Raw genomic sequence first — 13456 nt, 5'->3', positions numbered from 1 at the left:
TTTGAGAATGGAATTCAGCTTAGCTGGTAGACAAATAGTGTTGTTCGATGAGCAAATTGTAGCAGTAATGGAAGTACTTGAGAAAACCTTATCTTAATAGCTGAGGAAAACCACTCACAGTGGACTGATTTAGTTCCTTACCATTCATGTCAGAAGCAAAGAAGAATCATCTGCACTTCCCTCAATTATGCAACTAGCAGTAGGAACTTCGGTAATCCCTACCTCCATTCAAGCTCTTTTAGATGAATTCAGTGATGTTTTTGATTAACTTAGAGGGTTACCACCACATAGGGCACATTATCACAAGATAGTATTAAAGGACAACACTAATCCTATTAGCTTAAGGCCTTATAGGCACTCATCAATTTAGAAAGACATTATAGAACAAATCATTAAGGAAATGCTACACAATGGAGTTATAAGAGCTAGTAATAGTCCATTCTCTTCCCTGGTTATTCTTGTAAGGAAAAAGGACAGCACTTGGACAATGTGTACTGATTATAGAGCTCTCAACAAAGCCACTATAAAGGATAAATTCTCTATTCTTGTGATTGAAGAACTCTTAGATGAATTGCATGGGGCTGTTATTTTCTCTAAGATTGACCTCAAGTCTGGCTACCACCAGATTAGAATGCATGCTGGAGATGAGTATAAGACTACATTTAAGACTCATGATGGTCATTATGAGTTTCTTGTCATGCCATTCGGCCTTATTAATGCACCATCAACATTTCAAAGCTTAATGAATGGGTTGTTTAGGACCTTCTTAATGAAGTTTGTACTGGTGTTTTTTGATGACATTTTGGTGTATAGTCCTTTCGAGGAACAATACATGACTCACTTGAGGCAAGTACTTACCATATTCAGAATTCATACCTTGTATGCCAAAAGGAGCAAGTGTAGCTTTGGTAGTACCAAGGTTGAGTACTTAGGCCATTTTATCCCCACCGAAGGGGTTTCAACTGATCCATAAAAGATAGAAGCAATCCTTAGATGGCCAACACCTGCAACCTTAAGCAATTAAAGGGATTTCTAGGGTCTCACAGGTCACTATAGGAGATTTATGAAGAACTATTGTCATATCAGAAAGCCCTTAATTGCTCTATTAAAGAAAGATGGGTTTAAGTGGTATTTGGAAGCAGAAGAGGCCTTCTAGAAGCTCAAGCAAGCCATGGTTTCTGCACCAGTACTTTCCTTACCAGACTTTTCCAAGGTTTTTGTTGTCGAGACAGATGCTTCAAGTAATGGAATTGGTGATGTTTTGTTACAAGAAGGCCATCCACTTGCATTCATTAGCAAGGCACTCTCCAAAAGACACTAGCAACTCTCAGTTTATGGGAGAGAACTACTAGCCTTGGTTTATGCAATTAAAAGTTGGGATAACTACCTAACTAGAAGGCACTTTGTCGTAAAAACTGACCATCAGAGTTTAAAATATCTACCGGAACAAAAGATCACAACCCCTAGACAACAGAGATGGTTGACAAAGCTACTTGGTTTTGACTACGAGATCCAATAGAAGAAGGGGAGAGAAAATGTAATTGTTGATGTTCTTTCAAGGGTGAACGGTTCTAAATTGTTTGCCTTAGCAGTATCTAGTATACAATCTAGCCTTTTAGAGGAAATACAAGCTAGCTGGGAGAAGGATGAGTATCTCCAACAACTCATTGCTTCTCTCCAAGAATCTCAAGTTCCTTCCGTTACCCCAAACACAGTATTCTTGGGAGAATGTAGTTCTAAAAAAGAAAGGGAGAATAGTTGTGGGGAATGATCCTGCTTTAAGGAAGAAAATCATTCATCTAATGCACAGTACACCAATTGGGGGCCACCTGGGTGTCTATGCTACCCTCAAGAGAATGTAGGCCGAATTTTTTTGGAGCAGAATGGCAAAGGATGTAAGACAATTCATCAGAGCTTGCAGTATCTGTCAGAGATGCAAATATGACCACTCGGCTGCTCCCGGTCTCTTGCAGCCCCTTCCAATTCTAGAGGGTGCTTGGCAAGCAATAAGCATGGATTTCATTGAAGGATTGCCAAAGTCACAAGGCTTTGATGCGAACTTTGTTGTAGTAGATAATTTACAAAATATGCTCATTTCATACCCCTTGCACACCCCTTTACAGCTTCCATGGTGGTTCAATCATTCATGGATCATGCCTTTAAGCAACATGGGTTACCTAATTCCATTGTTAGTGACAGGGACTGTCTTTTTGAGCACCTTCTGGAAAGAGCTATTTATGTTATAGAGTGTAGACTTGCTGCTATCATCCTCTTACCACCCTCAAATTGATGGCTAGACAGAGGTGGTTAATAGAAGCTTGGAGAAATATCTCTAGTGCATGGCTTGTGATCAACCTAAACAATGGGCTAAGTGGCTCTCCCTGGCCGAGTGGTGGTATAACACAACCTTCATACAGCCATACACACATCTCTATTCGAGGCCTTATATGGGTATCCTCCACCCATCCACGTGCCCTGCTTCCAAGGAGATTCAAATGTAGCTTCTGTTGATCAACAATTACAGGACAGAGAGTCAATGCTGCAACTCCTAAAATACCACTTGACTCGAGCCTAAAAAAGGATGAAGACCTTCGTTGATAGAAGAAGATCTGAAAGGAAGCTTGACATTGGAGATTGGGTCTATGTGAAACTCAAGCCTTATAGGCAATTTTCTGTATCCCACAGAGATAACCATAAGCTTTCTCCTCTCTATTTTGGCCCTTACAAGGTGCTCGATAAGGTTGGTGAGGTAGCCTACAAGCTGGACCTCCCAACCTCTTCTAAGATTCACCCCACCTTCCACATTTCATAATTAAAGAAGAAGATTGGAACTCATACAACTCACACTAAAGTTCCAACCTGGTTCACAGAAGACACCCCTCAGCCTACTACTATCCTAGCTAGGAGAACGGTGAAGAGAGGCAACTAGGCGGCCACCTAAGTCCTCATACAATGGGCCATAGGCTTGCTGAAGAAGCTACATGGGAATATCTTTATGACTTGCAGGCTCGATACCCAGACATAGTCCTTGTGGAAAAGGACTCTTAAAGGTGGGAGTATTGATAGGAACAAATAACAATTGGCAGTTTTTACAATTACTGACAGTCATTTTTAACAGCTAAGGGCTGTTGGGTGCTTAACAAGATGCCAGATCAACCTGGCTGAGTCACCAGTCCAGTTAGTTAAGTTTGTTACCATACAGTTGTACTTGCAACTACTTTATGTTACTTTTGTTTTTGCTTTCTGTTACTCATGTAAAGAATAGTATATAAGCCTTGGGTAGAATAAAGCAACAGAATTGTTACCTTCTTCCAACTTCCTTCTCCCTCCAATTCATCCCCTCTTCTTTTCTAGTTCTTTCCATCCTCTGCTTCTCTTCCTCTCACTTTTATTCACAATTCTTCTATTTTATAAAGATTTTGGAGTTGATACACAAGTGTGTATCAAGCAACCACCAAACCACCTATAAACTCACTGGCGATCAAGTCAATTAAATGTTTTCAACCATTTTTTCATGTTTTCAAGATTTTTTTTTTATTTTTTTTTAATTATTTACTGCCCGAAACACTTTTCCCACTGTTGCTTACCAGACAGAACTTGGGTTTTTTTTTTCTTTGGGGGGGGGGGGGGGGGATTTCACGCCATTCTCACCGTAAAATCGTCGGAGACATCAGGTCGACCATCTTTCTTCCTTGTTTTTGATCTATTATTACTGTTTTTGCAATATTTTTTTTTTTCAAAACTGAATTTTGAGCAAAATATGTGAAATATATGAAAAATATTTTGCAATACTTTTTTTTTCTTTAATCAGAATGTTGATTGTGGTTTTATTAACATGATTTTTTTGTGATACTATGTTTTTAAGATTTTTATTGCACATTGTATATGCTGAAATATGTGAAAAATAATATGCTGAAATAAGAATAAAAATTGGGCTGAAATATGTGAATAATAATATGTCAAAATATCTAAATAATAATATGCTATAATAATATTAATTAAATTTTGGTATTCCTTAATTATTATTATTATTATCATTTATTATTAATATTATTACTACTATTGTCATTATTGTCATTATTATCATTATTAATATTCCTTTTTTCAATTAATGGCACGTGTGGGTCCACATGGCACTCAATGCATGGGCCCACATGGATTCTCATGTGTCACAGTGTGGTGATATGGAAAACTTCCTTCAAATGTATAATATAATATTGAAAAACATTGCTTATATGTGTGGGTAAAATAGGGGTTAAAATTAGAGGTGTAAATTGAGTCATGCCGCCCGTGGTCCAGCATGAATTTGGACTGGCACGACAGTCCGTGAGCTGTGCTAGGCTTAGCAAAATGGTCCGTGTTGTGCTGGGCCAAGGGTTCCTAGTCCACGGGCCGGCACGACCTTGAGCACCGCCCGTGGACTAGTCGTCTAGCGGTCTAGGGACCTTGGGGACCGCCCCCCAATGGCTAGTTTTAGCTTTCTGGGTTTTTTTTACAAAAATACCCCATAACAACTATAAACAGCTATATAGGGGATATTTATGTATTTTGCTTATGGAGGGGAGAAAAATGACACAAATACCCCCTCAACAGTTGTATAACAATTAGTTTAAGGGGGCTTTTTGGGTAAAGTTATAAATAACTTTACAATGACCAACGCCTCCCAACAATTACAAAACAACTATAAATAGCCCTATAAATAGCCCTATCCTCCACCATTATTTTCATCTCACCAATTCAATATTCAACAATTCTCTTAGTCTCTTCTCTCCCTCTCATACATTCTCTACAATTTGAGTGAACTCCGATAGTTTTCTTGGTTGATTGTCTGATTCTCTAATTCTCAACTTTATTGAAGTTTCAACAAGAAGAAGGCTTGCTACCTTGCTCAACCAGCTCAAGTATCTCAAGTTAGCAATTTAGGAGGCTTGGACGTTGAAAGGCTTTAACCATTGAAATCAATTTGGGATTCTGAACCGGCAATCTGGATAAGTCCAATTAAATTAATTTTATTTTTTTAGAATTAGAAAAAAAATGGTTGGCTCTTTCCAAAGCCAATTCCCCAAGTTTAGTAGTCTAGTTTGGAAAATATTTAAAATAGAGGATGTTGAGGGGAAGGGAAAAAGAGTAGTTTGCCAAAAATGTAGAAAAGACTTTAGTTATTGTAGCAAGGGTGGTACTGGCCATTTGAGCTGACATTTTCTCACATATGATAAGAAAGAAGAAATAATCCACAATTTAAATGTATTGTTGAAATAATGAAATAAATTAAAAAAAATATTGGCAGAACATTTCTCCCCTTTATTGCTTAGCTACAATATTAGATCATAGGATTATGAAAGATGGTTTAGATATATTACTTGAAACATATTATGAAAATATGAATTTTGAAATTGGAAATAAAAAAGAAGAAATTAAAAATTCATTATTTGAAATGTAAAGTTTATATGAATTTGAAGCAATAGGAAATAATCCTACAACTTGCACAACATCTAACATCTTCTACTTTTGATCTTGAACCTAGTAATAGAAGAGAAAAACTTTTTTATTTAACAAGTAGAAGACAAAAATCTGCTACTTCTACAACAAGTTCATTTACTGAACTTAATATTTTTTTACAAGCAACTTTTTTTTTTTAGTTTAGGTGAGGGAATAAATAATTTTGATATTTTAGCCTGGTGGAGTGAACATTCAAAAAATTATCCAGTTCTAACTGTCATGGCACATGATCTACTAACCCCTCTAGTGTCTACAGTTCCATGAAAGTCTTATTTTAGTATAGGTACTAGGGTGTTGGACGACAAGAAAAGCTTTATGAACGATGAAAGTATAGAGATATGCATCTGTTTTAAGGATTTGCAAGATGCAGAAGATAGATTACAAGACAAAGAAGGGCATGATACTACACTGGATATTTCACTTGAAACAGATGATGAAAGTCATGATTTATAAACAATAGTTGACTAGTTGTATAGAATTTTTTATTTTTTTTTCAAATTATTGTTTTTTTTTTAATTTTATTTAATTTATTTGCAATTTTTTAACAATGTAATTTTGTATTTTCAATTTGTAACTATATTGTATTTTTTATATTTTATTAATTTATTCCATTTTCATATTTCAATCATCCAAATATCCAACCATTGTATGCTTTGTAATTTGTATCATTCAAATGTAGATGAAATAAAATTCCTATTTTTCTTCCAATTTGTGATTCCATTATTCTTGATTCTTATTTGGTTAAGTATTTTTTTTTTCATTTATACTAAAATAGCACTTACGGGGAAAGTAGCTCATCAAACATCGCCACCCCCAACAGGTGCTTAAAATACCCAATAAGTGATTTGGCAAATGGGTCACCAAAAGCACTTACAATAAACACTTGTACAACAATTGCTTATTTATCAAACTACTTAATCACTAAACATAGCATAAATCAAGATGGTTCTCACTCTAATAATTGGTGGTTCCTTCTCGTTGGTGGCATTCATTCTACTCCAAGTAGCCCTTTTAGTGATTTAACCTACCATTTAAGATAGACTTTGATACTAATTATTAGGTACTTAGCTAAAATGCAAAAACACATAAGGAATATTGCAATTTGTTAATTGAAGTTGTTGAACTTTTAGATCGTAGTACAATACTAGAACTCACAAATAAAAAAAAAAAAAAATCTTGTGTACTACACAATGTATTGGTACTAATTAGGAGAGTAAATGGGTTAAGCTAAATGATAAACCTAAACCCATAGGGTTAGGTTTAGGTTTAGGGCATGTTTGTTTGTGTGTAGTATCAGGTTAGGGTTCTTATGCTTCAAACCAAGTTAGTCGGGTATCATTATACCCCCCTACATACACGTAATCAATTCCACCAACTTTCAAGCTTGTTTTTACCTCTTTTTATTTAATCAAACACGACCATAGAATGTAGAGATAAGAAATCTATCACTTTTAGTACATAATGGCATAAAAAAAAAAAAAATTTGGAACTTGGGTCTCCTGCACTCTTTCTTCTGCACATTTTTCTATACTTCCTATTACAGATTTAGCCCTCCATTTGGTGGTTTCCCTTGTTTTTCTTAAATTAAAAGTATATTAAAAAATTAAAAATAAATTGACCAATAAATTCATATTTGGTAGAGAAAAGAAGGAGAAGTCTTCCACCAAAGAATCTCTCTACAACAATTTGGACGAGTTAGAACTAAGAATAAAAATATTAATATACACCAATACAAAAATTGAGTATCAATGTGTATCAATAGACTAAACTATTATTATTGTTGTTCTTATATTTCAACAGCCAGAGAGTGATGCCTTCGTTCCAAACTTTAAAAATCCCCCAAACCCTTAGTATTTTGTTGTATCCATGTGTCTCCATGACCTTGAATGTGAATACGATAAGCCCAATTCATGGTTAGAACAAAAGATCATAATAAAAACTTTTCTTTCCTGTGTTTATTAATTTAGCCTCCATTTGATTAAAAGTTCAAATAAAAAAAATTGATCACTACAAATGCAAATGTTTGGTTCATAAAAATGCAAAATTGGTTTAATTTTGTAATGGCAATTTTGTGCTTTTGCCAAATGATTTTTTTTTTCGTGATAGGCACAAACATGAATCTTGAGATTGGAACCCTCTATTTTTTTATTATATTGATCAACTTTGAGTGCAAAATTTGCATCCATTTTTTAGACGCAAACTTTGCTCTCATTTTGGATGCAAATATGTCTTGAAATTCATGTTTTTTGTCATTTTCAATATACATACATTCTTCCCAAAGACCTACAAAACTGAACCAGAGTGTATATATGCACACAACCAGTATTTATACTTTTTCCAATCAAAGCCTTAGAGAAAATCTATGCTGCTGGTGATACATGAGGGTAGTTTCAATACTCACAAAATAGTGTTCATACCGTGTTCTCACAGCCCTTTTCAACTATGCCTTAGGAACAATTTCCATACTTATATATATATTTTTTTATTTATGGGGAGACGTTCCCAATACATCACTAAAAAGGGCTGTGAGAACAATTTTGTGAGGACTAAATCCAATTTCTACACGATACTAATGGGACAAAGTTGGGATCAAAGGTGAAACGGTGATCCAAAGATAACATTTTTTTGGTAAATATCCAAAGATACCTTTGTGGGATCTGAATATTTGTCTCGAGCAAATTTCGTGGTAATTTCTCTTCCTTTTGTTTGTATTAGTTTTGAAGCTGGTGCTCTGAGATGTTCCTCTTAGAAATTTGCAACATTGTAACATCGGAGTAAATTTCAGTACGGTTTTAAATTGGGCGGATTAAACCATGTTGATTTTCAAACATAGGCCTAACCCAAAGATTTAGACCTCATGCTCCTCCGGCTATATGAGGTCAAAACCCGGTTTGCCAAACCAATTAAGCCACTCCCAACATGACTTAGACTAAGCTCAAGGAGGGCTAGGCAGATTGGCTGGGTCTGAGTGGCTTCTTCTCATGTTTGCTGTTTTGCCTTCGTTTAGACTTTAGACTTCATTTGGGTTTTGTTTAGACTTTAGACTTTATACGTTACTTTATATAGTTAGAACTTAGAAAAGCACATTCCATATATATAATATATTCCAATATGGTCCTTTATCCAATTAAGCAAGCTAACCTATTTATATATGTTTATGCATGATTAAATAAAACGTACTAAAGTACAAGTATATAATTAATAATGTAGGAGAAATAATCAAAGCTTATAACAATTAAATATATAATTGGGACACATGACAAAGATCTAGACTCTATTATTTTGGGTTTTATTTTATTCTGCTTCATGTCTTAATTTATTTTATTTGTACTGCAATCAAATAAAAGAAAAAATAAGCTAAAATTTGATACAAAAATCATTTGCACTGTCATAATTTTTTATCGGTATAAATTTATCTGCATTGCAACCAAACAAGCAGAAAGAATGAAGAGACCCCAACGACTGCAACAAGAGGTGGAAAAATAGAGGGTTGGACTATGATACCGAAAAAGGCATGATATCTGAAAAACTAATAATTCATCATCAGTACAATCCACTATCCTTTTGAATGATAAGTAAAAGAACAAGGGAGAATGACAATTCAGCACAGGATGATAATTTGTAGGCTCAAAATATATTTAGGGTAAGTGTCAGCTTGGAATTGAAATTGATGTTAATTCATAATTCACGATTAGATATAAATACATAGATTATGAATTTTTTACCTTTTAAATGTTTATAATTCTGCAGTAAAAATCAAAAATCTGTATTCATATTTCTCCAAAAAAACCTCGACAAAAGAATCACATAAAGCAACTGGTAGACAAATAACATCCACGCTTGGCTAAAATGTGTGCTACCTCATTAGATTGACGGTGGCTGTGAATGAATTGTACCTGGGTGAATTTTTGTAATAATGTCCTGATGGTGCAGATTAGCCAAGGAGATTCCATTAATTTAAATCATCCAACAATATAAAGACCACCACCCTGAAGTGAAAAGAAGATAGGCCAAAATTAGAAACAAGGAGTAATAGTATGACCACCTCTTCAAAAGCAGAAGCTTCAGTTACTTTTCCGGCACGATAAACATTGCCATTTGGTCGTTAATGACATACTAATTAAATTAATAAGAAAGATTTCCGATGGCGTGTATTGTATTGCCACATTAAAATATACCATTACAACCACACCATATGGTTATATATGAATTAAGGAAACTTGATATCTATGTAATAAATAATTAAATAAATAACTAAGAGAATACTACTGACATTTATATACTGCTCGCTACTCACCGATGAGGACAAATCTGCTATTCCTATGGTTTCAGGCTTTTAATAAGCCTTGGGGTAAGACTGAAATCTGGCCCTATTTCCTATTCTGTTTTATTAGCCAATCATTTGATAAAAAATGTACCACCAATTAGGTCAAAATTATTCAGCTCTGGACATGTTTGCTTTGGAAGGAGATAGGAAATGTGGACTTAATAACAACAGATTTGCCAGCACGAGAGAGAATACGCTTCTTCCAGCCCGTCAGCTTGGACTTTAGTTTTTTGATTAAGAACTTTCATTCCAATACTTTAGCTCTACCCATAAGTAAGGGCCCACTGAGATATTTATCATTCGCCTTCAGAGAGGTAACATCAAAGGTCAAAAGAATGATAGATCTTCTTCTTCTGTGAGCGTTGTTACCACTGAAATGAGTAGCTGATTTTTGGAAATTTATATCCTACCCCGACCATTTGCAGAAAGAGTAAAAAACATCCAAAATATTTTCTGCATCAGAAGAGAAGCACCTACCGAATATGACATGATCATCAACAAAGAGTTAATGTGTAAGATTTACTCCAGAATTACGAAATCTAAACCCATGAATTATATTTTGTGAACATTTTTCTTCCAACATTCTAGAAAGAACTTCTGTACCAATAATAAATAGTTAGGGGAAAGGGGGCACCCCTGTTTAAGACCTTGAGTAGAGGAAAACCATTTGATTGGACAAGTTTAATAAGAATAGAGAAACTCGGGGAAGAAATGCAAAATACCAAAAAGTCCTCAGAGAATTCAAAATATTATAGAGTTTTTAGGAGAAAAGCCCACTTAATACGGTTATAAGCTTTTGATAAATCAATTTTAAGTATGAATGACCCGTATGTATATCACAACTTCATTTCCACGTATCAGGCCGGACTATATCTGTCAAAAATGCCACGTTAGCGTTACAATTTTTTATTTTTATTTATAAGAATTAAAAATTAAACAAATATAAATTAAATATAAAATAATACAATTATTATATGTCTTATCGTTGAATAGTTGAATTGTATGCCACGTTAGCATACAATTATTATATGCTCTCCAAACATTTATTATTATTTTTTTGGGTAAGCAGGAAGAAATTGTTTCCTCATCTGCCCATAAATTTTCCATTCCCTCCCCCCAGAACACAGAGCAAGAGAAAGAATTCTCATTTTCCTCCACCGTGAGAGAGAGAGAGAGAGATGGCCGGCGAGAGAAGCAAGATACTAATATTTGGAGGAACTGGATATCTTGGCATGTACATGGTGAAGGCAAGTGTTTCAATGGGACACCCAACACATGTATATGCACGGCCTATCACACCTGGAACAATCTCCTCCAAGCAAGAGCAGCAGCACCGAGAGTTGGAGTCTATGGGCGTCACCATCTTTCAAGTAATTATATATAATTATAAAACCCTGATCAGCTCCCTTATTCTAGTCTTCTCTAGCTCTCATGGTGATTAGACCCTTAATTCATTCATACTGTAAATCCATCTACAGTTAATATATAATAACCATTCGGATCACTTGATCACAGGGAGACTTGGATGAGCATGAGAAGCTTGTGCAAGTGATTCGACAAGTAGATGTGGTGATCTCTACACTACCAGTTCCTCAGTATCTTCAGCAGATCAAAATCGTAAGTGCCATCAAGGAAGCTGGTAACATTAAGGTAATACGTTTATCACCCTCTGTCTTGTTTGCAATACTGAAATCATCAGTTATAAATTTGTCTTGATTGTGCTATATTCATCCCGCTCAGAGATTTGTCCCATCAGAATACGGCAACGAAGCTGATAGAGTTACAGCTCTTCCACCTTTCCAAGCTATCCTTGACAACAAGAAGAAGATCAGAAGAGCTACGGAGGCAGCTGGGATCCCATACACCTTCGTCTCTGCTAACTCCTTGGCTGCATATTTCATAGATTACTTGCTCCATCCACATGAACAAAGAGAGGAAGTTACAGTCTTCGGCAGCGGCAAAGACAAAGGTATAGACTTCCTGTTGGATTTTAATCTCATAAGAGATTAAATTCAATGGGTTTGATTGGTCAATTACATGAGAAATTGCATTGCACACTTGGTTGAAAAATCAGTTTTTCTCTTAAAAAAAAAAAAAACCCAGTTTTGACAATACTTCCTACAAACACATCTGATCAATTGATATACACATATTACTTGCTCCATCCACATGAACAAAGAGAAAAAGTTTACAGTCTACGGCAGCGGCAAAGTCAAAGATCTAGACTTCCTATAGACACGTCTGATCAATTTATCAACTTGGAAATATATACCTTTGACTTTGCCGCTGCCGTAGACTGTAAACTTCCTCTCTTTGCCGTTGCGGCAAAGTCAAAGGCATTGGCTTCCTACAGACACATCTGATCAATTGATCAAAGGTATATACTCCAGCTTTTGGTTTCTTTGTGACTATTCATCAGCGGTACTGAATTTCGAGGAGGATGTGGCTGCCTATACAATAAAAGCTGCAACGGACCCCAGAACACGCCATCGCCTTATGATCATTAGGCCGCCAGGAAATATTATAACCCAGTTGGAACTTATCTCAGCCTGGGAAAACAAGTCTGGACGGAGTCTGAGGAAGGTTCATATCCCGGGTGAAGAACTTATGAAGCTCTCTGAAAGTAAGAAATCGTTGCTGGGTTGCATTTTTTTTTTTCCATTCTTCAGTTAAATTAGTGTTTTTTATTTTATCTTACACCCTTATACATAGTTTTGTTTTTTGATTTTTTTCTTCAGCCTTGCCGCATCCAGATAATGTGCCAGTTTCCATCCTTCACAACATCTTCGCTGTGGGAGCACAGTTGACCTTTGAACTACGGGAAGATGATTTGGAGGCATCCAAGTTATTTCCTGATTATCAGTATACATCAGTTGATCGTCTTCTTGACATCTGTGTCGTTAATTCCCCCAAACCCAAGTTATCAACCTTTGGATGAGATTAGTGGTTTCTAGTCTGAGTTGTGAAAGTAAAAAGGTTCATGTCCAATTGTAGCTCCATAATAAGAAAAGAATAAATTTTGCAGGTTCATTGAATCGATCAATGCCTAAAATTGTTAAACAGACTCTAAGATGTGTTAGGGTCAACATGCACCAATTTTTATTATGTTTATTTATTGTTACATGTTGTATGCTTAATTATGAGAGTATGTTAATTACATTAATTGTAAACTGAGGTCATTTCATAAGTCTAATCATATTTGCCAAATTAATATTAAAAGATGGCTTTACATATCCCAAACTTATTGGCTTTGTATACCTTCATTGTTATTCTTGATGAAAGAGAAAGAGAGAGAGAGAGTGAGCACGCATCTCAAACTTATTGGCTTTGTACCATGACCAATGAGGTTTCATCAAGAGCTTTTCAAAAACAAACCAACTTTTAGATACCCCTAACAGAACAAGGAACCCTTACATTGACCGCAAGAAAGGAAGAAAATATAATTTAGAAATATAGAAGGAAAGGAAAAGCAAGGGAATGAAAGAACTCTACGGATGTGGAAGAAAGCCTACCGCCTGCCAGCTCTTCATCAAATTTGTAGATGGAGTTCATAGTAATAACCAACTCTTAATGTTGTACCTTATTAGATGATGATACTAAGGCCAAATAATACATTAAAGTAGTGGACAA

At 35.4% G+C, this 13456-nt stretch overlaps 1 protein-coding gene across 1 annotated transcript; it reads left to right on the top strand.

The window, feature by feature from the left end:
* The first annotated feature begins 10884 nt into the window (after nucleotides 1-10884).
* LOC148877505 (isoeugenol synthase 1-like) lies at nucleotides 10885-13066 on the top strand. The gene is made up of 5 exons (XM_088964803.1): nucleotides 10885-11196; nucleotides 11342-11476; nucleotides 11567-11795; nucleotides 12246-12449; nucleotides 12565-13066. The coding sequence occupies exons 1-5, from the start codon at nucleotides 11005-11007 to the stop codon at nucleotides 12762-12764; spliced, it is 960 nt and encodes a 319-aa protein (XP_088820929.1). The 5' UTR covers nucleotides 10885-11004; the 3' UTR covers nucleotides 12765-13066.
* The last annotated feature ends 390 nt before the right edge of the window (nucleotides 13067-13456 follow it).

Source organism: Nelumbo lutea, chromosome 1 (genome assembly GCF_056320005.1).
Source record: "Nelumbo lutea isolate HS-2025 chromosome 1, American lotus-T2T, whole genome shotgun sequence".
In the NCBI taxonomy this organism is placed as follows: Eukaryota; Viridiplantae; Streptophyta; class Magnoliopsida; order Proteales; family Nelumbonaceae; genus Nelumbo; species Nelumbo lutea.
The sequence above is the reverse complement of the archived record's forward strand: the minus strand, read 5'-3'. Positions and strand labels throughout refer to the sequence as shown.

What these genes read in the sequence shown, in the direction of transcription:
- LOC148877505 (XM_088964803.1), top strand. Translation starts at nt 11,005, where the DNA reads ATGGCCGGCGAGAGAAGCAAGATACTAATATTTGGAGGAACTGGATAT. An exon ending in CGGCAGCGGCAAAGACAAAG is followed by an intron (nt 11,796 to 12,245) that starts GTATAGACTTCC and finishes ACTATTCATCAG; the next exon opens with CGGTACTGAATTTCGAGGAG. An exon ending in ACTTATGAAGCTCTCTGAAA is followed by an intron (nt 12,450 to 12,564) that starts GTAAGAAATCGT and finishes TTTTTTCTTCAG; the next exon opens with CCTTGCCGCATCCAGATAAT.